At 45.7% G+C, this 23,552-nt stretch overlaps 2 protein-coding genes across 4 annotated transcripts in view; both read left to right on the forward strand.

Annotated features, from left to right (window-relative positions):
* Positions 1–2,586: 2,586 nt before the first annotated feature.
* LOC114626868 (cytochrome P450 1A1) lies at positions 2,587–8,720 on the forward strand. 2 transcript variants are annotated; one of them, XM_028774397.1, is made up of 8 exons: positions 2,587–2,706; positions 5,230–5,792; positions 6,009–6,077; positions 6,547–6,673; positions 6,761–6,850; positions 6,944–7,067; positions 7,214–7,300; positions 7,447–8,720. In XM_028774397.1, the coding sequence occupies exons 2-8, from the start codon at positions 5,241–5,243 to the stop codon at positions 7,754–7,756; spliced, it is 1,359 nt and encodes a 452-aa protein (XP_028630230.1). In that variant the 5' UTR covers positions 2,587–2,706; positions 5,230–5,240; the 3' UTR covers positions 7,757–8,720. The 2 variants fall into 2 exon arrangements, with proteins under 2 accessions (XP_028630230.1, XP_028630229.1); XM_028774396.1 differs by having other exon boundaries at positions 5,230–6,077.
* Positions 8,721–13,237: 4,517 nt separating this feature from the next.
* Edc3 (enhancer of mRNA decapping 3) overlaps positions 13,238–23,552 on the forward strand; it is a 44,626-nt gene continuing 34,311 nt past the window's right edge. For both annotated transcript variants that reach the window (XM_028774398.1, XM_028774399.1), the window contains exons 1-3: positions 13,238–13,365; positions 17,757–17,938; positions 22,432–22,751. In XM_028774398.1, coding sequence (XP_028630231.1) covers positions 17,775–17,938; positions 22,432–22,751 — 484 coding nt within the window. In that variant the 5' untranslated portion in view covers positions 13,238–13,365; positions 17,757–17,774. The remainder of the gene's footprint in view (positions 13,366–17,756; positions 17,939–22,431; positions 22,752–23,552) is intronic.

Genomic DNA, 23,552 nt, shown 5'->3' on the forward strand with positions numbered 1-23,552 from the left:
CGTACCTCACCTATAATGCGGTTTGACAATCATTTCTACCTCACAGGGACCTGTATGTCTGATTAATTTTCCACATGTATCTTTTCTGTGTTGGGACATAGAGGAAGAAGAGGCAGATTGTAAAGGCCAGGTGTCCTGAGAACGGCTGCAAAGATGCCGAGAGGGCTCACCTCACCTCCTGTGCGCTCCACTCTCTGGAGCTAAGACAGTGGTAGGGACAATGGGCATTAGAGGAAGAGTGACACCAAGTGAAATCTAATGTGCTGTGGAGAAGATCCAGGAAGGAATACAATGGGGAAGCCATGTTTTATTTAGACTCAGAATTGAGGCTACTAGAACCCTAGATGGACACACCTGGTAGATTCTGCAAGAGGCTCTGGTTCCTTTCTTCAGGTACCCAAGGGATTTCAGCGAACATGGTGACAGAAAGGATTTCACATTCTGAGAGGCACAGCGGGGAGGAAGAAGTTGAAAGGATCAAAAAGCAAAGGGGAATCCATTCTCTGGGGGGTCAATAGGGGTCTGGATGAGAGTGTGGGCGTGGGGCTTCACCGATGTCGAAACAGACAGAAGTGTTTTGCTCTCCGGTCTATCTCCAGCACATAAGCCTGACTGATCTTGCTCAGGTTAGACAACGTCCACACTACTGACTCTCATCTTCTTTCATGGGATACTTCTTGAATAGGTACACATGTCGGGAGAACACCACCCCTTTTCCACAACCTCTACTCATAACTAGAACATCTGGAAACACTGTGTCTATGAGGTGGTTCCTCTTAATCAGGATCATCTTCCAAGGAGATACCTGGGAGCCTTGACTGGACACTTTTGCCTCTGTTCAGAGCTATCTCAGAGAGCACTCCCCTGAACACCTCATTTGCAGTTGTAAACTGTCCCCTACATTTATCTTTCTATTGCCCCTTTTGCACGATGCCTGTCTCTGTGTTTTGTTACTTATCACCTGTCTTCTCCCAGAAGAGGGTAAACTCTGTCAAAGGAGCATTGTTAATTCTTTTCACCTCTGCACCAATCACCAGCGTCCAGCGCACAGTAGGAGCTTGGTGAATATTTGGGCAATCCAAGAGGGTGGCATGTGGCTAGAGTGGGAGGTGAGGGGGTGGATGAGGTTTTGTTTTGTTTTGTTTTTCCTGGCCTTGGTCACAGAGCAGATGGCAATGTTCTTTCTGGGCTCGCGAGCTCATAGGGGAGGGTAGGTGAAGGTTAGTTAGGAACAGGTTGAGTTAGACACGCAAGGTCAGGTGTTCTCTTTATACTAATCTCACTCTGGGAGCACCCTTCAGGGCCAGAGAGCGCCTGCAAAACAGCCAGCTAGGCATGCTGGGTGGTGCGGCGTGTCTTGCCACTAAAAGTGTGGACACACGCTGTCAGGCCTTTGCTCTCAGGCAGAAGCCGAGCATCGCACGCAAACCCGGCCCTTTGCACCGCTGGCGCTGTCTAGTCGCGCCCTAACAAAGCTTAAGTCTATTTCTATCTCTCAAACTCCACCCCAACGCCCGGGGAGAGCTGGCCCTTTAAGAGCCTCACCCACGGTTCCCCTCCCCCAGCTAGCGTGACAGCACTGGGACCCGCGCCCGGTTCTGAGCTGGGTAGCTGGGTGGTTGCGCGGGCCTCCAGGCTCTTCTCACGCAACTCCCGGGCACCTTGTCCCCAGCCAGGTGGGGCGGGGACAGGCAGCCCGACCTCTGCCCCCAGAGGATAGAGCAGGCTCACGCACGCTAGCCCCAGGAACCTGAGTGCGTGCCAAGCATCCCCCTTTGTGGCCTCAGACCCCCTCCTGCTGTCTCGCGTGGATACTCCCTCCACCTTTTCCTCTACCATACGTAGATACCTCTGCACCCGCCGCCCGACTTCTCTGTGTCGCCTGCTTCAGTATGCAAAACACTAGCAAGCCCTGGGAGCCTACTAGGAGCTTGCAAGAGGAGTCTCCCAGGCTTGCAGCCTGCCTAAGGTGACCCTTAGAGGTGCGATCTGCAAGCCTGCCATCCATCCCCACCCCTAGATGAAGCAGCGCGAACTTCGGACGATACCCAATTTGTGGGGCACAGAGGCAGTCCAATGGCGCCACTGGCCTTCCTGTTCTGTGACCTCTGGGCTGGGGTCGTTGTGCTTCTCACGCGAGCTTGAACTCAGTAATCCAGGGAAGCAAAGTCACCACCCAGCTGCCCTCCCTCTACCAGCCTTTCCCGGCACCCATTGGCCTGGAGTGGGCAAGAGGCTCTTCCACACCCAATGTTTTAGGGGCGCAAAAACAGTGGAAAGGAATCCCTATGACCCGGGATGGAGGCCCCAATACCCACATTTTAGGCTGCCCCAGAATTTTTCCTCAAACCCCTGCCTCAGTGGGATTCTGTGCTGTTCATGGAGAGCCTTGAAAGTGAGGGTGACCCCAGCCTTCACTGCGTGTGTGTGTGTGTGTGTGTGTGTGTGTGTGTGTGTGTACCTACATCAGATGGCCCCGTATGGCTTCTTGCCTATCTCATCCCCCTCCTGCCTAGAGCACTCCCTAAGGCTGTCCCTCCCTCAGTCCCACCACTGGGCTCAGATAAGGAGGCGTGGCCAACAGAGTCCTATAAAGGTGGTGGTGCCTTCACCCTAACCCTGAAGGTGGTAGTTCTCGGAGCTTTCCCGATCCTCCCTGGGGTCCTAGAGAACACTCTTCAGTTCAGTCCCTCCTCATAGCCAAAGGTGAGTGCCTGGGGACTCCTGGATTGCCCCTCCTTCCCAAGAAAAGGAAAATTTTAGTAAAGAGTTACTGGGTAGGAGACTTTATTTTTCTTTTCTCTTCTCTTCTCTTCTTTTCTTTCTTTTTCTTTTTCTTTTTTTGTGGCCAAGTAAATTCCTTAAGGGAGAAACTGAGGCCAGAGAAATAAGAGGACTTGCCTTGCCTAAGGTCCAGTACATAGTATCAGATATTTAGCTAGAAATGAGATGCCCTTCCACTTCAGCCCCTCACCCCCACCCCAATTGACCTCCTGGGGCTTCTTCTTCCCTGTACATTTTGCCCTTTCCTCAGGACTGCCAATGGGGGTGAGGGTCCTCTCTGGGTGGGTAGGGTGGACAGAGGAGATGCACTCAGCTTTCCTAGTGTTCTCTGTCTTATTTTAAAACTATCCCCAATAGCCTCTATCCTTCTAAAGTATAGCATGTCAGCTGTTTCTGACCTGGGCTAGAGAGACCCCTACCCCATCCTTGCAGGGACACTGTCAGCTCCATAAACCGAGAACTTCTGGGAACTGGAAACACCAGTTACATTTCCCTCAGCCCATCTACCTTACAAAGGCTCACCCTCAGGGACACCCATTATATTGAAGTGTGTTTTGCATTCAGCTCCTCCAGGAAGCCCCTCTCCCTTCAAGCTGGCTGCGGTATTTGGGGGTAGGAGTTGTACATTTTCCTGTCGTATGTGGTTCAGATCTTCTCTTCCTAGGCTCTGCACCCTCTGAATTGAGCCACCTTTTTTTGTTCGCTTGTTTTCTGAGTCATGGCTTCTCTGTGTAGCCCTGGCTGTCCTGAAACTCACTCTGTAGATCAGGCTGGCCTCAAACTCAGAGTTCCTCCTGCCTCTGTCTCCTCTCTCCTGAGTGCAGGGATTAAAGGCATGGGCCAGCACCTCCTAGCTGAATTGGGCAATCTTGTCTTACCCTCTTTCCCAGTTACATAATTGAAGCCTCAAAGTTAAAAATGATTTGTTCAAGACTACCTGGACTGGACTTGACTGCAAAGTGATTCTTCCGACTGGGCAGAGCCTTAGAGCAGTCTGTAAAATTGCTTACCTTTTCTAGAATAAGCCTAAAGAGAAAGCGTCCTCTTAGTGAAAACTAAGCTCAGATCTGTTCCTGGTTTTCCCTTATAGCCCTAGACTAATAGGAATCTTCCTTTTCATTTCTGCTTTCTTATGACCCGCAAGAGAAGAAAAGGACCCAACGATTCATTCATGAGAACTGAGCACCACAAAAAGCTCGGCCTAGATTCCTGCTACTTGGAACAGTATCTAGCTGGTCCCCTTCAGCTTTTTTTTTTTTTTTTTTTTGGTTTTTCGAGACAGGGTTTCTCTGTATAGCCCGGGCTGTCCTGGAACTCACTCTGTAGACCAGGCTGGCCTGGAACTCAGAAATCCGCCTGCCTCTGCCTCCCGAGTGCTGGGATTAAAGGCGTGCGCCACCACCGCCCGGCCCCCTTCAGCTTTTAAAGTGTGGCTCAGTTGAATTCAGGGAGCTAGGGCTGAAAGCAAAATGGCTTGGGCATTGGTTTTCCTGTACCCTCTCCCATTCCTGTCCTCTTCTGGGGTTTTGTGGGATTCTTTAGATCCTGAGATAAACAGTAAAGAACTGAGAACTCAAATTCTTTGGTTTTCAAAAAGAGGCACTTGTGATAGGAGTTGTACATTCTATGGAACTTTTCTGTAAGAGCTGTGAGCCCTGGCTCTGTCACTATTGCTGGGTGACTCTGGGCAAGTCAGTGCCCCATTTGGAAGCTGATTTCCCTGTGACTAGAGTATGCAACGAGGCCGAAGAAACAAATGATCTCTAATTTCCTGATAGGATGGCTTCCCCAAAGGTGATGGGTGGGACCCAAAGAGACTTAATTGCGCATTTATTGGAATGTGTAAGGTGGGAAATTCAAAGCTGTATTTAGACACAGGCATTGTTTAGGATGATGCTACCTAGTGGATGCAAAACTGATTTTAGGAAACACAAAGTAAATTGGGGCTAATGGAAACCACAGAAACTGGAATCCACTGTTTGAAACCACGCAGTTAACAGAGATTTTTCTAGAAGTAGGCTACTTGGGTTGAAAGCTTACCCAACATTCCCTAGCTGGTTAACTTTGAGAATGTTACTTACCCTCTCTGAATCTTACTACAGCCTTCCTCATCTGCTTATGACTGAGATTGAAAGAAAAGTGATTGTGTGTGTGTGTGTGTGTGTGTGTGTGTGAAGAGTATGATTAAAATATATTGTGTGAAAAATAAAACAAAACCACATTGAGCTTCCCAGGTAATGAGACTTCTCCATGAGTGCTTAGTCTACCTGACCTCAGCCTTTCTGTGTGTGGGGTAAGAAAGAATATCTCTGTCCTGCTCTATGCCCAGTAAACGCTCCAGGAGGAAGGCTTCTTTTTTCCTTGACCAGCATGGCAACACTTTAGGATATTCATTCCCTCACCCTCACTCTGACGCTTTCTTTCTTTTGCCTCACCTCTCGGCAGCCACCTAGATCATGCCTTCTACGTACGGACTCCTAGCCTTCATGTCAGCCACAGAGCTGCTCCTGGCCATCACCGTATTCTGCCTTGGATTCTGGATGGTCAGAGCCACAAGGACCCAGGTTCCCAAAGGTCTGAAGAGTCCACCCGGACCCTGGGGCTTGCCCTTCATTGGGCACATGCTGACCCTGGGGAAGAACCCACACCTGTCACTGACAAAACTGAGTCAGCGGTATGGGGACGTGCTGCAGATCCGAATTGGCTCCACTCCCGTGGTGGTGCTGAGCGGCCTGAACACCATCAAGCAGGCCCTGGTAAGGCAGGGAGATGACTTCAAGGGCCGACCAGACCTCTACAGCTTCACTCTTATCACTAACGGGAAGAGCATGATTTTCAACCCAGACTCTGGACCAGTGTGGGCTGCGCGCCGGCGCCTGGCCCAGGATGCGCTGAAGAGCTTCTCCATAGCCTCAGACCCGACGTCGGCATCCTCTTGCTACTTGGAGGAGCACGTGAGCAAGGAGGCTAACCATCTAGTCAGCAAGTTCCAGAAGCTGATGGCAGAGGTTGGCCACTTTGACCCTTACAAGTATTTGGTAGTGTCAGTGGCCAATGTCATCTGTGCCATATGCTTTGGCCAACGTTATGACCATGATAACCAAGAACTGCTCAGCATAGTCAATCTGGGCAATGAGTTTGGGGAGGTTACTGGCTCTGGATACCCAGCTGACTTTATTCCTGTCCTCCGTTACCTGCCCAACGCTTCCCTGGATGCCTTCAAGGACTTGAATGAGAAGTTCTACAGCTTCATGAAGAAGTTAATCAGTGAACACTACAGGACGTTTGAGAAGGTAGAGGCTGGGGAGAAGCAGGCTGTGATGGGAAGCAGTTAGGATCCAGGGCCAGAACATCACAGGCAAGCTTAAAGCTGGTAGCAGACTGTACTCTGTCCTCAGCAGGCAATAAAACTTTTCTTGGCTGGTCCTTCTGTGTATCCACAGGACAAGAGCCACTGAATGGGAAGAGCCCTGGGCTAGTTCTTACTAGACAAGAAAGAACCTGTCTCCTGGCTTTATGGTAGAAAACAGTTAAAGAACTCATCCAATAACTAACAGTGTCAGGCTCTGTGCCTCCAGGGTCCCTTGAGTTGGGTCATCAGTTCTTTAAGGTAGAAAGAGACTTGGAGAGGCAAGGGGAAACTGGGACAGCTGCCTCAGAATGTCAGCTCTTGAACAAAGGTGTTAATGACAGCGAGGGACAGGCCTAGATGGAGAGGGTAGGTCTGGGATATTTCTCACCTTGTGCTCCTCTGTCTCCCAGGGCCACATCCGGGACATCACAGACAGCCTCATTGAGCATTGTCAGGACAGGAGGCTGGATGAGAATGCCAATGTCCAGCTGTCAGATGACAAGGTCATTACGATTGTTTCGGACCTCTTCGGAGCTGGTACGAGTACTTCGGAGTATCATCTCTGTGCTCGGGGGCCCCTAGTTGCCACATACCTAACCACTGCCTCTGTTCCACCCTGTTCAGGATTTGACACAGTCACAACTGCTATCTCTTGGAGCCTCATGTACCTGGTAACCAAGCCTAGAGTACAGAGGAAGATCCAGGAGGAGCTAGGTAGGTGGTGACTCCATTCCAAGGATTCTAAGTGGAGAACCCTGATAAAGTCTTGGCAACCCCTTAATCCTATTGAACGTCTGTATTCTGTAGACACAGTGATTGGCAGGGATCGGCAGCCCCGGCTTTCTGACAGACCTCAGCTGCCGTATCTGGAGGCCTTCATCCTGGAGACCTTCCGGCATTCATCCTTCCTCCCCTTCACCATCCCCCACAGGTTAGACTATAGAGCCATTGATATTGGATACTGGGTCTTAGTTTACTGTACAGAGCCCATTAGAATTCATGGGAAGGATATGGCATGGGGCGGAGTGTGGATTTCCCCTGTGGTCCTGATCCTGACTGAGTATCCTCTTTCCCCAGCACCATAAGAGATACAAATCTGAACGGCTTCTATATCCCCAAGGGGTGCTGTGTCTTTGTGAACCAGTGGCAGGTTAACCATGACCAGTAAGTTGACAGGGGCAGTAGAAACTCCCGGGTGGGATGAGTCCATCCTCTCCTGGGCTTAAGACCCCCTTGTCCCTTGGGGATTGACTTACTTGATGCTTCTAATCTCCTGAACATTGACTTCAGCTGTTTCCCTCTGCACACAGGGAACTGTGGGGTGACCCAAACGAGTTCCGGCCTGAAAGGTTTCTCACCCCCAGTGGCACTCTGGATAAGCGCTTGAGTGAGAAGGTCATTCTCTTTGGTTTGGGCAAACGAAAGTGCATTGGGGAGACCATTGGCCGATTGGAGGTCTTTCTCTTCCTGGCCATCTTGCTGCAGCAAGTAGAATTTAATGTGTCACCAGGCGAGAAGGTGGACATGACTCCTATCTATGGGTTGACTCTGAAGCATGCCCGCTGCGAGCACTTCCAAGTACGGATGCGGCCTTCTGGTCCTCAGCATCCCCAGGCTTAGACTGTCCTGGATGCTCAGCAGACCAGGTGGATGTTCCTGGGATTCAACTTCAGCCAGAAACACAGATCCTGGGACATTGTGCCTGCCTCCTACTTTGGACTTGTTCCTCTATATGCTGAATACAGACATTGGTCACAGCAGAGGACCACAGGAACCTTAGATCCTTCTTAATTTCAGCATCAACTAGGAGGCCTGAAAGGGTTAGGAGATACTTGGGCCCCAGAAAATTCCTGAAGAGCTCTCTGGGTGCTCCAGTGGCTGGCTGGTTTGAGAAATACTTACAGCAGGTCATGCCAGGGTCTCTCTGGTTAATTTGATAACTGGGGGCTGCCCAGAATGGAGAGAGAAGACAGCTCAAAATACTGGCACAGAAGTGTTCTTGCTATCTGCTGAGGCTAAACAGTCTTCCCACAAGGGTTTATGACACTGCATGTCGGGAGTGGGGTGGGTTGCCTTTGTTCACACTACTTAGAAATAAACAGGGTGCCCTTGTTCTTGCAAAGCCCATGTTCTTGTTCAGGGAGGGCTGAGACTTGTGTCTAGAAAGACTCAAGAACAGAGGGATAGACTCTCTGGGCAATAAGACCAGGTCTAGAGTAAAAGAATGATTTTTGAGACAGAGTCTTGTGTAGCCCAGGCTGCCTCTGAACTTGCTACCAAGGATGGCCTTGAACTTTTATTTTTTTTTCTTGCTGTTCTTACTACCCTACCAAGTGCTAGGATACAGTCATGGACCACTACACCAGCTCTTGGTTCCTCTTCTTAACTGTACAAAATGTTTCTCTTAGAAAATGTGTATAAGAGTTTTTCTTTGTGGCCTGTATTTTGCTTATGCATTCGTATTTGTCCCATCTTAAGAGATTTAGATAATTTGCTAGTATAACAGAGAAAACCCTAACTCAAGTATCCAGAAATATATAAGAAAAACCTACTTGATCTAAATAAAAGTATTACCTGGAAGTACTATGTGCAGAGAAGTTCTGAACCTGAAGTCGAGCCACATTCACATCCTTAAGCTCCAACTTACGCTGCGTTTTCCTGTGGGGAGGACAGCACTGGCAATGGAGAGAGCTGGAGGGAATGCTCGCAGGTGCATTATCAGTGGGGCCTCCTTCTCCAATGTGTCACACTCTGATAGACAGTATCTCTGGAACTCTAAACAAAAGACTGCTTTCAGAAGCCCCCAAAGCTGGTGGAAGGGTCTGCTGCGTAATCAGATCATCTGATTCACAGTAACCAGGGCTTTACTAGCCCTTTACTAGAGTAAGTGGGGAGGGATGGCTGGAAGAAATCCCTAGGTCTTTGGGGGATATTTGAACAGAGCCTTTCTTGAAGGATGAGAACCCCCCTCTCTTTTTCTTTGTGAATTTCACATCATATACCCCAATTTCACTCATCTCTCCATCAGCTTGTATCTGTTCTCCACCCTTACAACCTCTACCCAAAATGAAATATGTATGTGTATACACACACATACACACACACACACACACACACACACACACACACACACACATATATATATATATATATATATATATATATATATATATATATATATATCTCCCTCTCCAAATGTATCCCTCTCCATAACAAACAGAATCTCATCATGGTAGCATGACATGCAGTATGTCACAGTGTGTCATATAATATACCCTTTTGTCCACACTTCTTTGCTTGTAAATGTTCATTGCAATGAGTCATTCATTCATTGGTTTGGTTGGAGGCCTCTGGCTTCTGCTACACTATCAATACTGGATGCTCACTAGGACTCCTCTCAGATATCCTGTTGTTGCCCTGTGTCATGGAGATCCTGCAGCTTTGGATCTGCAGGGCCAGCCCCTTCACGTGCTCCAGCAGTTCATAGATGGGGTAGACTTGGAGTGGACCAACTCAAAGCCCTAGATCTGGGTCTGGGTGGTAGCTAAGCTGGTCAACCTGTCAGCTCTCCCACAACCACACCACCAGGTTAAGCTCTCGCCAGCACTGCCCCTGGCTAGCTCACCCAGTGCCTCAGGGAGTGAGGGACAGGACCAGCTCTCCTGGAGAAATAGTCTCCACTATTTCTCCAGTGGCTCACATTCTAATGCAGAAAGCCTCATCCCTTACGAATGTCAGAACAGCAGTGTCAGGTAGAGGTGGGCCAGAGCCACAGAGCCAGAAGCTCCTCTAACATGCTAAGAGAACATGCACCTTGGGATGTGACCCTTCCTAGTGTCACCCTGCTCAAGCTCCCTCTTGAACAGCTTGTAGTGGACAGCAGTTTCCATACTTATGCTTTCTGACTAGAGTAGATAGTTTCCATCCACCAAGAGTTTCAGGCCATCATAAAGAGTAGATCCAAATCAGGGGGAACAAGGGTGCCCAGTTACCATTCTCATGGTTTTGTTAAAACAAAACAAAAACAAAACAAAACACAGTTGTAGCTGGAAATGAAGCTCAGTTGATGGCTGTCTAGCGTGCCCAAAGCCTTGAGTTCCTGTGGTAGCACACACCTGTAATTCTAGCAAGCAGTAGATAAAGACAGGTCAAAGGTTAAAAGTCACTCTCAGCTACAGAAAGTTTACAGCCAGCTTGGAGTATATGAAATCCTGTCTTTGAAACAAAATACACATTTGGATTACATGCTACAATATAGAGTAGCCTGTAAAATATCCAGTATAGGAAAATTAAATAGAGCCAAAAATGAAGGAAGACAGGGCAAAGGGAGTTGGGAGGTGTGGGCTTTCTTCTAAACATAGGGAACGTATTTGAAAACCAGGAGTGATGATTGTATAACTTTGTATACACTAAAAACAAAACAAGCAGCAGTAGACTAGGGAGGCCTACAGGCTCAGCCGTCAAGAATTCCTCCTCCTCCTCCTGAGGACCCAAGTTCTGTGTCCCGTTGTAGAGTAGCTCACAATTGTCTGTAACTCCAGTTCCAGAGGAACTGACATCCTCTTCTGGCATCTGTGGGCACTCCGACCCACCCCAACATATGCATATACCCTCTCCCCCAAATACCCATACACTCACAAAAAGTAAATCTTCATTAAAAAAAAAACACAACAATGAATTATGCAGGTTAAATAGTAGGGAAAAATACCATTTTAAAACTATGGAATCTGGACAGCATATGTAAAACAATTTATGAGCTGGGCAGTGGTAGTGCATACCTTTCAACCTAGCACTCAGGAGGCTGAGACAGGCAGATCTCGGAGTTTGAGGCCAGCCTGGTCTACAGAATGAATTCCAGTTCAGTCAGTACTACACAGTGAAAACCTGTTTCACCATGTACTATCTTGCCTGGCTAATATCCTAAATCTTAGAGGCAATGGGCAATTCACAGAAATGAGCATTCTAACTTCCTAATGCCCAGATTGAGATCCAAGGCCTTCTTATGAAAACAATTGGCCACAAATCTGGGACAGAAGATGTATTAATAAAAGACAAGCCTGGAACACTCGGTCATGCCATCTGGTAAAGATACTACAAAGACTCCAGGAATAGATCACTCTGGACAATCTTCAACAAGCTTTAACTCCTGAAGATAGGACAGTTTGACTGTTGATAATAATTTCACTGGGCGGTGGTGGCGCACGCCTTTAATCCCAGCACTTGGGAGGCAGAGGCAGGCAGATTTCTGAGTTCGAGGCCAGCGTGGTCTACAGAGTGAGTTCCGGGACAGCCAGGGCTTAACAGAGAAACCCTGTCTTGAAATACCAAAAAAAAAAAAAAAAATCTACTGAGTATGGTGACACATGCTTTTAATCTCAGAATGCAGGCAGGAGGATTGCTTTGAGTTTGAGTCTAGCTAGGACTGCATAGCAACACACTGACTAAAAATTTCTTCCCCATAAATTAAAACCCTTCAAGTGTGTCTGAAGCCATGAGCTCATAAATATTTCTAAATTTATTTTTAGATATATTTTATGTGTATTGAATGTTTTACATGCTTGTATATATGTGTACCATAAGCATGCTGGTTCTCTCAGTGGTCAAAAGCGAGTGTTAGATCCTCTGGAACTGGAGTTATGGACAGTTGTGGAAAAGCAACAAATGCTTTTAACTTTGAGCCATCTCTCCAACTTCTCTTTTCTTTTCTTATTTTATTTCTCCTTCCTCCCTCTCTCTCTCCTTCCCCCTCCCTTCTCCCTCACCCTCTCTCTTTCTATCTTGGTGTGCTAGCTCTTAGGAAATACTTCCTATAAGATTTAACCATGCTCAGTGGTGGTGCATGCCTTTAATCCCAGCACTTTGGAGGCAGAGGCCAGCCTGATTTACAGAGCAAGTTCCAGAGCTACATAGAGAAACCTTGTCTTGAAAAACCAAGAAGAAAAGAAAGAAAGAAAGAAAGAAAGAAAGAAAGAAAGAGGTTTCACTTCAACAATGTTGTTTTTTCTTAAGCACCACTGATTTCTCACCTCCAGTCTGCTCATGAGCAAAGCAAGGTTTCACTTTTGTAGTTATTGTTAATCACAGCGATTTCTTCAGCCCCACCTAACCAGAACCACAGAATCTTAATTCAAAATAACAAATGGCCCCAATAGTCTTTAAATTTCCCTCTGAAACTTCACAGGCCAGGTAATCTGTAATGCTTCCCATATTCTTTCTTTTCTTTTTTCTTTTTTTGGTTTTTCGAGACAGGGTTTCTCTGTGTAGCCCTGGCTGTCCTGGCACTCACTCTGTAGACCAGGCTGGCCTCGAACTCAGAAATCTGCCTTCCTCTGCCTCCCAAGTGCTGGGATAAAAGCTTCCAACATTCTTATCTTCCCATCTCCTACAGAAGAGCTTGTTGAGCTCTGATGGATATTCTAGCCCAAAGTTCCAAAGTCCTTCCAATACATGATTTTATCTGTCAAAACACCCCACTCCCGGCACCAATTTATCTTAGTTTGGATTTCTATTACTGCGATGAAACACCATGACCAAAAATCGATTTGAGGAGGAAGAGATTTATTCAGCTTACATTTCCATATCACTATTGATCATGAAAGGATCTTGGAGTCAGGAGCTGGTACAGAGGCCACTGAGGAGTGCTGGTTACTGGCTCACTCCCTGCTCCCCTTGCTTGCTCAGCCCTTTTTCTCATTGAACCCAGGAGGACTACCAGCCCAGGGAGAGTCTCATTCACAATAGCCTGGGCCCTCCCTCCCCCATCAGTCACAAATTAAGAGAAATGCTTTACAGGCTTGCTTACAGGCAGATCTTATTGAGGCATTTTCTCAAATTGAGATTCCCTCCTTTCAGTTAACCCTAGCTTGTGTCAAGTAGACAAACTAGCCAGCCTATTTCCTTCCTTCCTTTCTCTCTTTCCTTTCTCTTTCTTACTCCACTCAGATTTCACACAGAGAAAACATCTTGCTTAATTTAGCTGCCTTGCCCATCATCAACCCTTAATACCCCAACCTCTCAAATTTCCCGGGAGCCCCGCCCCTGGCTCCTCCCCCCGTGCCAACGGAAGTGACATCACTTCGGGCTGGCCGAGACGCGGGGGCGTTTCCGGTGGAGGTGGTGGCTGCTTCTGTGTCTGTGGTGGTGGGCGTGAAGCCCCTTTCGGTGGTGTTTTGGCGAGTGAGGTGGTCTCGGTGTGTTGTGCAGCGCAGGCGGGGATAACCGGCGGGGAGGTGAGCACGAGGGAGGCCGCGTGTTCGCGCGTGCTCGTTGGCTGGCGCTTCCGGGTGGGCAGCTCGGTTTGCTTTTTAGGCTGCGGGCTTCCAGGCCTTGTAGATCTTTATATTGGCGGGCAGGAACTGCGGGGTGTGTGTGTTTGTGTGCGCGCAAGAACAGTGTGTGTGCAAGAACTTTGTGTGTGTACGTGTACAAGGAACTCTGTGTGTGTGTGTGTGCGCGCGCGCAAGAACACCGTGTGTGCAAGAACTGTGTGTGTACACAAGGAACTCTGTGTGTGTGTGTGTGTGTACAAGAACTGTGTGTGTGTGTGCGCGCGCGCGCCCGTTTAGGAACTAGGGTACTTACTGAGTTAGGTGTAGCCCAAGGCTTCGGGTTGGAGGCGATAACGGCTTGGTCCGTCTCAGGCCAGCTTTGATTGCCCGTGTGACTTCTCAAAAAGCCACTGCCCCTTGCCTTCACTTCCTTTGACCAGTGAGGTTACATGGTGGATGATAGCTTGTGGCGGACTAGGATGTGGAATTAGAGATACTGATGCCCCCGCCAGTGCACACACTTAACTGCCCTCGATGGATTGCTGTAGTTAGTTATCCTGTCTGTGTTTTGACTGCAGTTATTAGTAATACTTGATCTGTGGTTTAAGTGTTCGGGTGTGTTGGAGAAGTTCTCATCAGCTTAGGTAGTTGCTTTTCTCTCTCCCGGTTGCAGAATTAAGAGGAACCTTAATCTTGCCACTATATAAATGACTATCCCTGAGCAGTTAGTACCTCATCTGGAACTCTCAGTTGGAACCCAGTTTTTTGTTTTTTTGTTTTTTTTTAAAGAGAATGATGTATCCGTTTTGGAGGAGGGGCACACAATTCCTAGTTATTGGATTCTCTGAAGTAAAAGTAGTTGCAAAGAATGACCTTTTTTTGGTGACAGGCTCTTAGTATGTTGTTCCAGACATAGTGAGAGCCTGTAGAATTGTCTGTGTAGATCAGACTGGCCTGGAACTCACAACGATCCTCCTGCCTCTGCCTCCAAGTGCTGGGATTAAAGGCCTTGACTTTTTGACTACCAAGGATTATTAGTTTTGTTGTTACTGAGACATTCGCCCACTTGGGTCCCCTGTTACTCAGTGATACTCTTGCTATAGTCTCTGGAGTACTGAGGTTACAGCGTACACTAACACACCTGTCTCTGCTTGGCACTTTCTAATGAAGTCAAATGCAATTTCAGCTCTTGATTTTCTGTGTAATATGAACAAGAACACGTGTAAAAATGTTCTTTAAAATGGAAATCAGAACTTGAAATAATAATTCAACTGTTTATAGTAGACTGGCTAAATTCATGGTGGTGTGCTTAAACAATACAGTACAGAGATGGTAATGAACTGAATTTCACAGTTGGACTATTGATTAAAGGAAACAAGACACACGAACCTACATGGTTCCACTTTTGTGAAGTTTGAAAACAGCATAACTTGGTCTTTCATGAGGTCAGAATAGCAGCTTCTTTATGGAGACACAGTGGAGCCCCTTGTGATATTTGGTCGCAGCTGCATTGGGGATTACTGGGAACATTTTTGAGCACAAGATGTGTACTTTTTTTTTTTTTTTTTTTAACGAGACAGGGATTCTCTGTGTAGTTCTGGCTGTCCTGGAACTCACTCTGTAGACCAGGCTGGCCTCGAACTCAGAAATCGCCTGCCTCTGCCTCCCAAATGCTGGGGTTAAAGGCATGCACCACTGCTGCCCAGCTAGTGTGTACTTGTAATCACAGTACTCAGGAGGCTAAGGCAGGGGGATCCTGAGTTTGAGCTTGTCTGTGCTATGTAGTAAGGCCATGTCTTGGGTTGTTGTTGTTATTCTTTGTTTTTGTTTTGTTTTTTTAATGTGGAGTAACACAGTTTTATATAGATTATAACTTGATGGAAAAGTACAAAATAAAAGGCCTCAAGATTTGTCCTGTGCTTTAAAAGTCAGCCAGGCGTAGTGACATTAATCCCAGTAACTGGGAGACACGGGCAGGTAGATCTCTTTAGTTTGAGGCAGACTAGTCTACAGAATGAGTTCCAGGACAGCCAGAACTACACAGAAGACTCCCCCACACACACACCAAAAAAAAAAAAAAAAAAATCCTTTTGTAGCTCCTGTCCGTCCTCCTGCTTCACAAGCCCTAGTGTTTTTGTTTGTTTGTTTGTTTAAAACATGGAAGCCTTAGACTTGTAATAGATGAAACATAGTTGGTGTGTGTGTAAAGGAAAAAAATTTCTCTTTTTGTTGTTTTCAGTGTTGGGGAAGAGATCCAGAATTTTGTCCACACATTCTAGGAAAGCATTCTCCCACTGAGCTGTGTCCTAGGGAATTTTGGTTTGTTTATTTTGCTTTCTTTGAGCCTGGCTCTTTCTGTGTAGCTGAGGATAGCCTAGAACTTGCTTTCTAGGACAGACTGGATTCAGACTTGCTGTAATCCTCCTGCTTCTGCCTTTCAAATGCTGGGATTACAGACATGTACCGCCACACCCAAGTGGGAGTTCACAGGATAACCCATTTGATGAATTTTCAGTATAATTGTCAGTATATTTTACAGGGGAATTTCCAATAAAAATGAACAGTTACACATTACTATAGACGCAAGTAAAAAATTGCACTTACCAACTAAAAGCCACATTTTCGAAGTGTTAACATTTCAATTCAGTAGTTAGCACAGTATAAATTTGAATGTAAAATATCAGGGCCTTAAAAATACATATTAACTGGAAAAACAAAAGAAGCTGCTCTTTATTTGGTTAAATTTTAGGGTTTATTTTGCTTGCTTGTTTTTTAGTTTTTATGACAGCTTTTTATAATGTTTTATCTAACATCTAAAGCAAGTGCCAAGATAAGATTATGGAATATAAATGATAGACAAGAAAATTTATGCTACCCTGACATGAGATAGGGAAAATCTGACAAGGAGTGGAAATAAACCTATAGTAAGTGTCTTTGTTGTTTGTCTGTCTGTTTGTTTTTGAGTTTCTTTGTGTAGCCCTGGTATTCTGGAACTTACTCTGTAGACCAGGCTGGTCTCAAACTCTTGCCTCTGCTCCCTGAGTGGTGGGTGATGGGATGAAAGTCGTGGGACACAACCCCCTGGCCAATAGGTGTATTTTTTTATACATAGTAATTTGTTTAATTTTATATATAGTGATTTATTTAATTAAAAATTTTATTTGGAGGTTGGAGAGATGGCTCAGTGGTCAAGAGCAGTTAAGAGCACTGACTGCTCCTCCAGAGGTCCTGGGTTCAATTCCCAGCCACCACATGGTGGCTCACAACCATCTGTAATGTGATTCGATGAACTCTTCTAGTGTGTGTCTGAAGACAGCTGCAGTGTGCTCATATAAATAAAAAAAATAAATCTTTGAAAAATGTTTTATTTGATTACATGCACAAGTGTTTGCCTGAATGTGTTCCTGTGCATCATGTGTGTGCAGTGCCTGAGGAGGCCAGAAGAGGGCATCAGAGTCTCTGGAAGTGGAGTCCCCAGCATCTGTGTGCTGGGAGTTAACTGGGATCCCATAGAAGAACAACCAGTGTTTTTAACTGCTGAGCCATCTCTCCAGCCCCTTTTGTTCAGCTTTTTAATTATTTTAAAGTTTTGATGGTGCTAAAAATTAAACCTTGCTTGCCCGGTAAATACCACACCACTGCTCAGTCAAACACTTTTTCTCTCCTTTGAAAGACTTTGCACTGTTACCTGTAATGCACATTCTAAACAACTGCATGGTCTCTGGTTTTTGTTGTCGTTTTTTGTTGGTTTTTTTCTTGTTAGCCCTAGCTGTCCTGGAACTTGCTCTGTAGACCAGGCTGTCCTCAACCTCACAGAGATCCACCTGTCCTGTCTCCTGCATGCTGGGGTTAAAGCAGTGCGTCACCACAGCCTGGTGTCTACATGATTTTTGCATATGTGTATCAGTGTTGCTTATTAATATGCATGTCCCTACTGAAGGTTTTTGGGTTTTTTAGATGGAGTCTCACTGTGTAGTATGGGCCACCTAGAACTCTGTGTAGACAGCCTGGCCTCAAATCAACTTGACTGTCCGCCCCTAGCCTATCGACACTGGGAATAAAGGTGTTTTAAGCTGGGCATGGTGGTATGTACTTTTAACTCCAGCACTCAAGAGGCAGAGATACACAAATTTCTGTGAGTTTGAGGTCTACATAGCAAGTTCTAGTTCCTCCAGTTACATAGTAAGGCCTTGTCTCAAAAAAATAATAATAGAGGTGTGTGTGGTCACACCTCACTTAGCAAAGATCCGTTTTTCATGTGTCTGTTTTCATGCTTGCTCACCTCAGTGACAGAGCGTTATCAAACAGCACTGAGCACGGAGCCTGACATGCTTGGTTCCTTCTCTTCACAGCGACTTCACAGTTGAGCCATGGCTATGGATTGGCTAGGCAGTATCGTGTCTATCAACTGTGGAGATAGCCTGGGCGTCTACCAGGGAAGAGTGTCAGCAGTGGATCAGGTCAGCCAGACCATTTCTCTCACTCGGCCCTTCCACAATGGGGTGAAGTGTCTCGTACCAGAAGTCACCTTCCGGTGAGTGTCCTGACTGACTTTCTTCAGAACCCAGCCTAATGGGCTGGACGCAGGAATCAAGGTGATCGGCAGTATTCTCTTGCCTGGGCTGATTGTAGTTGAGTCTTGTCAGGAAGGAGAGTTCATAGTCTCACAGGCCTTAAGAGTTCTGCAGTTCTTCTCAGTGAAGACTGTGCTATAACACAGTCTCAAGGTCATGACTTAGGGGTGTGACACCTGTTTCTTACCTCTGTTAGGCATGCAATTTTATTTGAATTCAGCATAACATTTTTAAAAGATTTCTTTATTCAGTGAGTCGACTGTGGCTGTCTTCTTCGAACACACCAGAAGAGGGCATAGGATCCCATTACAGATGGTTGTGAGCCACCATGTGGTTGCTGGGAATTGAACTCAGGACCTCTGGAAGATGTTAAGACCTCTTAACTACTGAGCCATCCGTCTCTCAAGCCCCAGCATAACTTTTATAGTTTCAGGTTTTTGTTTTCAGTATTGTATTATATGTGCTTTCCTACATCCTTTAGCAGAAGTGTCTCTGTAGGTTTGTGTGATTTATCCCCAGAAGCACACTGGAGCCCGTAACTGACGTCCGGTTATGGGTAGTTCTTTTCTTAGTGTTGCCGATAGCGCTCACTAGCTTGGATCTTCACACTGCTGCCACTACTGTCACTTTGAGAGTCAGACTCCCATATTTATGAACCAGAAATGAGTTCCAGTGAGACCATAATTTTCTGAGCAGTTCCTTCAGATTTAGCCTGTACCACCTTTTGGTTGAATGCCTATTTTTTCCTTTTTTTAAGTTGTAAGTTTTTAGATTATTTTTAATTACATGAATGTTGAGTTGCTCAGTGAGGTCAGAAGACTGTTGGCTGTCTTGGGGCTGGAGTTGTGGGCCAGCTGAGAATCCAGCTTGAGTCCTTGGTAAGACCAGCAGGTGCTCCTACGTACTGCAACGTCGCTGTAGCTCCACTGTGCCTGCTATTAATGCCTTATCTTTGTGGTCTTGTTAACTGGGCTGGCCCCTTTCTGTGTGCCTGAGCTGACTGGGATAGCCCCTTCATGTGCTCCTGAGCTGACTGGGCTAGCTCCTTCATATGTGCCTGAGTTGCACTCTATCTCCTTTGAGACCTTACTCTATGTCTTCTGTGTTGTCCTCTTTGTATTTTAGCAGAGGCCCGCTCTCATGGGACACCCCGCCCCTGTTCCCTTATCTGTATCTATCTATGCTCCTGCTCAGATGAAGATCCTTTACCGTTACTCAGTTTTGTAGCTCTGTTCTTCTAGTTCCTTCTGTATGATTTTCTGTCACCATCCTGTATTATCTCTTGCCAGGCTTACACACGACTTAACTGCCAAAATCAGAAGCACCCCCTTTTCTTTTCTTTTTTTTTTTTTTTTTGCCAGGAGAGGAGAGTTCAAAAATTGGTTTATTCTGGTTAATCTTTGGATCAGGGATTTTAAACTTTTTTACTTAAACATTTTTTTTTTCACAGACTCTTGAGACAAGATTTCAGTGTGCAGCCCAGGCCAGCCTGGAACCCAGAGTTCTGCTGCCCTCTGCTTCTCTAGATATTTTAGATATTTTAAAGTAATTGTAGTATATAGGCATAGACAGTAGATATATATATATATAAAATCTGCTATTCAGCCATATAGAAATTTATTTAAAATAATCTTTGGTGTATGTAGAATTTTACCACTTATTAAATGTGAAGTATATTTGGATACTAATGAGGTGAGTGTGTTTACTTATTTTTCCATAAACAGTGCAAGCTTGAGCTGGCAGTGGTGGCGCACGCCTTTAATCCCAGCACTCAGGAGGCAGAGGCAGGAGTATTTCTATGAGTTCAAGGCCAGCCTGATCTACAGAGAGAGTTCCAGTACAGCCAGGGCTAGACAGAGAAACCCTGTCTCAAAAAACCAACAACAAAGAAAAGAATTCAATTTGAGCTGGGCTGAATATTTGATACCGTAGTACACAGAGTATCTTCATAATACTTTGGTTTCATAGTTATCAGTGCTAGGCCTGCTGATTCATACCTAAAGCATAAAATGGTAGAAGTGTATTTGGGGCCATTTCAGAAATTGTTGAAAATTGTTGTAAGATTCTGTCCTAATCTTAAACCAAAATTCATTTTATTTTCCTTTGAAATATTTACTTATTTAATTATTTTTAATGTATATAAGTGTGTACCTTAGTGTTTGTGTGCACACTGTGTGCATGTAGGAGGTCAGAAAAGACATTGGATCCCCTGGAAGTAGAGTGACACAGTTGTGAGCTGCTGTGTAGGTGTTAGTAGTAAAACCCAGGTCCTCTGCAGGAGCCATAGGTGCTATTAACTACTGACCTATCTCTCCAGCCCAACTATATATTTGTTTTTTCTGAGACAGGGTTTCTTTGTGCAATCCAGGCTGGCCTGGAACTCAGAGATCACCTGTCTCTGCCTCCCTAGAGCTGCCACCACTGCCTCCTTTTTTTTTTTTATTTTTTTATTTTTTTTTTTTTATGAAACTTAAGTTAGTAACTCAAACAGCAGCTTTTTAGAGTCAAACTTCTAACACTTTCCGGTTTGGAGATTAGCTGGTTATTTATATACTAAAAAATACCAGTAGGAAAATATTGAAAATCTTTGTTTTCATAATAAAACTATGTTTGTACAAGACCAAAACCCTTGTATATAGAGTAGAAACTGTACAATTTATAACGTACAGTGTCTTAAGTTTGAGCTGAGGTGTTTGAGGCAGCGGTTCTGCGTTGGATGGCCTGACAGGAGGCACAATACCAACTGAGTGTGCAGAAACACACTGGATTCATTATCAGTTTTGAACTCATTTTTGTTCATTGCATGGTCAGAAATCTTTCACTATCACCAAGTTTTTTCAAACCCCAAGTTGGATGTGTGATTGCACATGGTGCCTCAGCTCACAGTTTAAGCTCGGCTCTAGGGAATCGTGTGTTGTTTTTTATATGTCTTAGTAGGAACTCAGATCTGTGTCCTTTGAAACGCAGTGTCTGAGCTATAAATAACTCTGTCCCCTGGTCTTTCCTGGTTGGATAGTCTATAAAATACCTAGAATTGAAGACAGCTGAACAAGTTTATCTGCAGGTTTCTTCCTCCGAGGGCTGGTCATATTGTTGACACCGTTCACCAAAGTTAGAAATTTAAGACTTGGACTGGTGACATGGCTCAGCAAGTGAATGTGCTTGCTAACACACCTAACAGCCTGAGTTCAGTCCCCAGAACCAACTCCAGCACATTGTCCTCTGCCTTCCGTGTGCACACTGTGACACTTTGTCCCCTCCATCTCTACCCTTCCCCCCATGCAATGAATAAAGAATATCTTAAAAACTTCTTAATGTATCTGTCTGCATTACCTAACTGTGTACCACATGTGTGCCTGGTGCCTAGGTAGTCCAGAAGAGGGAGTTGGATCTCACGGAACTGGAATTACAGACAGTTATGTGTCTTCTAGAAGAACAGCCAGCCTTCTTAACCTTTGAACCATCTCTTCAGCCCAAGGGAAAATTTTTTGTTAAAACAGGGTCTCAAAAGTACAGCCTTGCCTGGCCTGGAACTCACTGTGTAGACCAGGCTGGCCTTGGACTCATAGAGATCTGTTAGCATGTGCCACCGTACCCAGGGTCCAAGAAAACAAAACCTTAAAAAGAAAATTTAAGAGTCATAATAAACATTTCCCCCAAATATGATAAGCTTGACAGGACACTTTAATTAGAGTTTAAAAGAAAATCCCCATCAGGAGCTGCCCAGCACAGAAAATCAAAAGAGAGATGGAAGAGAGTCTGTATTGTCCTGGCTGCCTCGGAACTCTTTATGGAAACCATGCTGGCTTCACAGTTGCCATGATCCTGCCTCTGCCTCTCAAATGTATGGTTCTAGGCAGGAGCTGCAATGCCCTGTTGTTTCTCCCTCCTTCCTGTTGCCATGGAAGAGCCCATTGTGCTTATGATCTGGTCCCTGGTTATCACCTTACCTTCCCGATGACCCTCAACAAGCATGTTTCCCTGTGGACATCAAGTGTTCTTAGTTTCTGACTCTCTGGCTGAGATGTCTTTCTCCCTACTGTCCTCTACACATGTCTTTTCGAGTGCTCAGACTGAGCACTCATAAGTAAGGACTGTCTCTGTATCCTGCTCGCCACCACAGAGTAATAAGGGCATGATGTATGCCTGCCGAAGGAGCAGGCGGATGAAGGACTTGTAAAAAGCCACTAGCATTCTGGAAATCTACGAAGGGTATAGAGTTGTTACTAACAACTGGTTCTCTAAAGTAGTGCATGAGCTGAAAGCTGGTGGCTGAGCACCGTCTCTAAATGTTCTGCTACCTTTCTTAGTTTTGACTCCTGTCAAGACTTAGTTTGACCCTGAGTTAATACAATTTTACAGAGTGCAGACGACTTCTCCTAATCCTAGTTTCATCCTCACCACTTTCCTATTGCCATTATAATTTTGAGACTTGGACTTTTGTGTGTTTCAGGGCAGGTGATATTACGGAATTAAAAATTTTGGAGATACCAGGTCCTGGAGACAACCAGCAGTTTGGAGACCTTCATCAGACTGAATTAGCTCCTTCTGGTGTTGGGTACCAAATGAGTATCAGTCAGAATGGAACAGGCAAGGTGGTCAAGAAGCCAACCTCTTCCAGTAGTGCCCCTCAGAGCATCCCTAAGAGGACAGATGTGAAGAGCCAGGATGTTGCCATTTCTCCTCAGCAGCAGCAGTGCTCAAAGAGTTACGTGGACAGGCACATGGAGTCTCTGAGTCAGTCCAAAAGCTTCCGCCGTCGGCACAACTCCTGTAAGTACAGTCAGGTCCTGTCTTTCCTGACCTAGTGTTTCAGGCTGTGAGCACTTACTTACTGCGGCTCTTTCTGTGAATCCTTTATTACTCATGTAAAGGCGGTACTGGCAGAGTTTCATGGAGATGCAGTGGTTTCTGTCATTCTAGGGCCAGTCCCTCAAGATACCACGGAAAAGGGAATGAGTTATCCGAGGTACACCCAAGCTTCTTGCCCATTCTGTCACTTCTCTTCCTTCTGGAAAGGTCGCGGATCTGCGCCATATTGATGTTTCAAATCTGATAACTGGCAGTGGTCGTGATGTCTAAAGTGACTCTGCTTGGGCTGTCCCAGCTAATCCTTGAGTAGACGTCTGTTCTTAGAGGAGGGACTAGTGTAGGCCTCACTGTTACCTTCCATTTCCACAAAGCTGATTCTTTTGTTTGTTTTGTTTATTGAGATACTGTGGACTGAACCCAGATCTTTGCATACCTGGCAAGCATTCTGCCATCAAGCTCCGTCCCTATCCTAAATGGAGTATTTTACTTTTCTTTCTTTTAAAGATTTATTTATTTCATGTATGTGAGTACACTGTAGCTGTCTTCAGACACACCAGAAGAGGGCATCGGATCCCATTACAGATGGTTGTGAGCCATCATGTGGTTGCTGGGAATTGAACTCAGGACCTCTGGAAGAGCAGTCAGTGCTCAATGGCTGAGCCATCTCTCCAGCCCCTTTTATTTCTTTTTTAAAGCACATTTATTTATGTGTATGTTTGCAGGTATGTCTGTGTATGTGGAAGTCAGAGCACAAATTGTGGG

Source organism: Grammomys surdaster, unplaced genomic scaffold, assembly GCF_004785775.1.
Source record: "Grammomys surdaster isolate TR1022 unplaced genomic scaffold, NIH_TR_1.0 241, whole genome shotgun sequence".
In the NCBI taxonomy this organism is placed as follows: Eukaryota; Metazoa; Chordata; class Mammalia; order Rodentia; family Muridae; genus Grammomys; species Grammomys surdaster.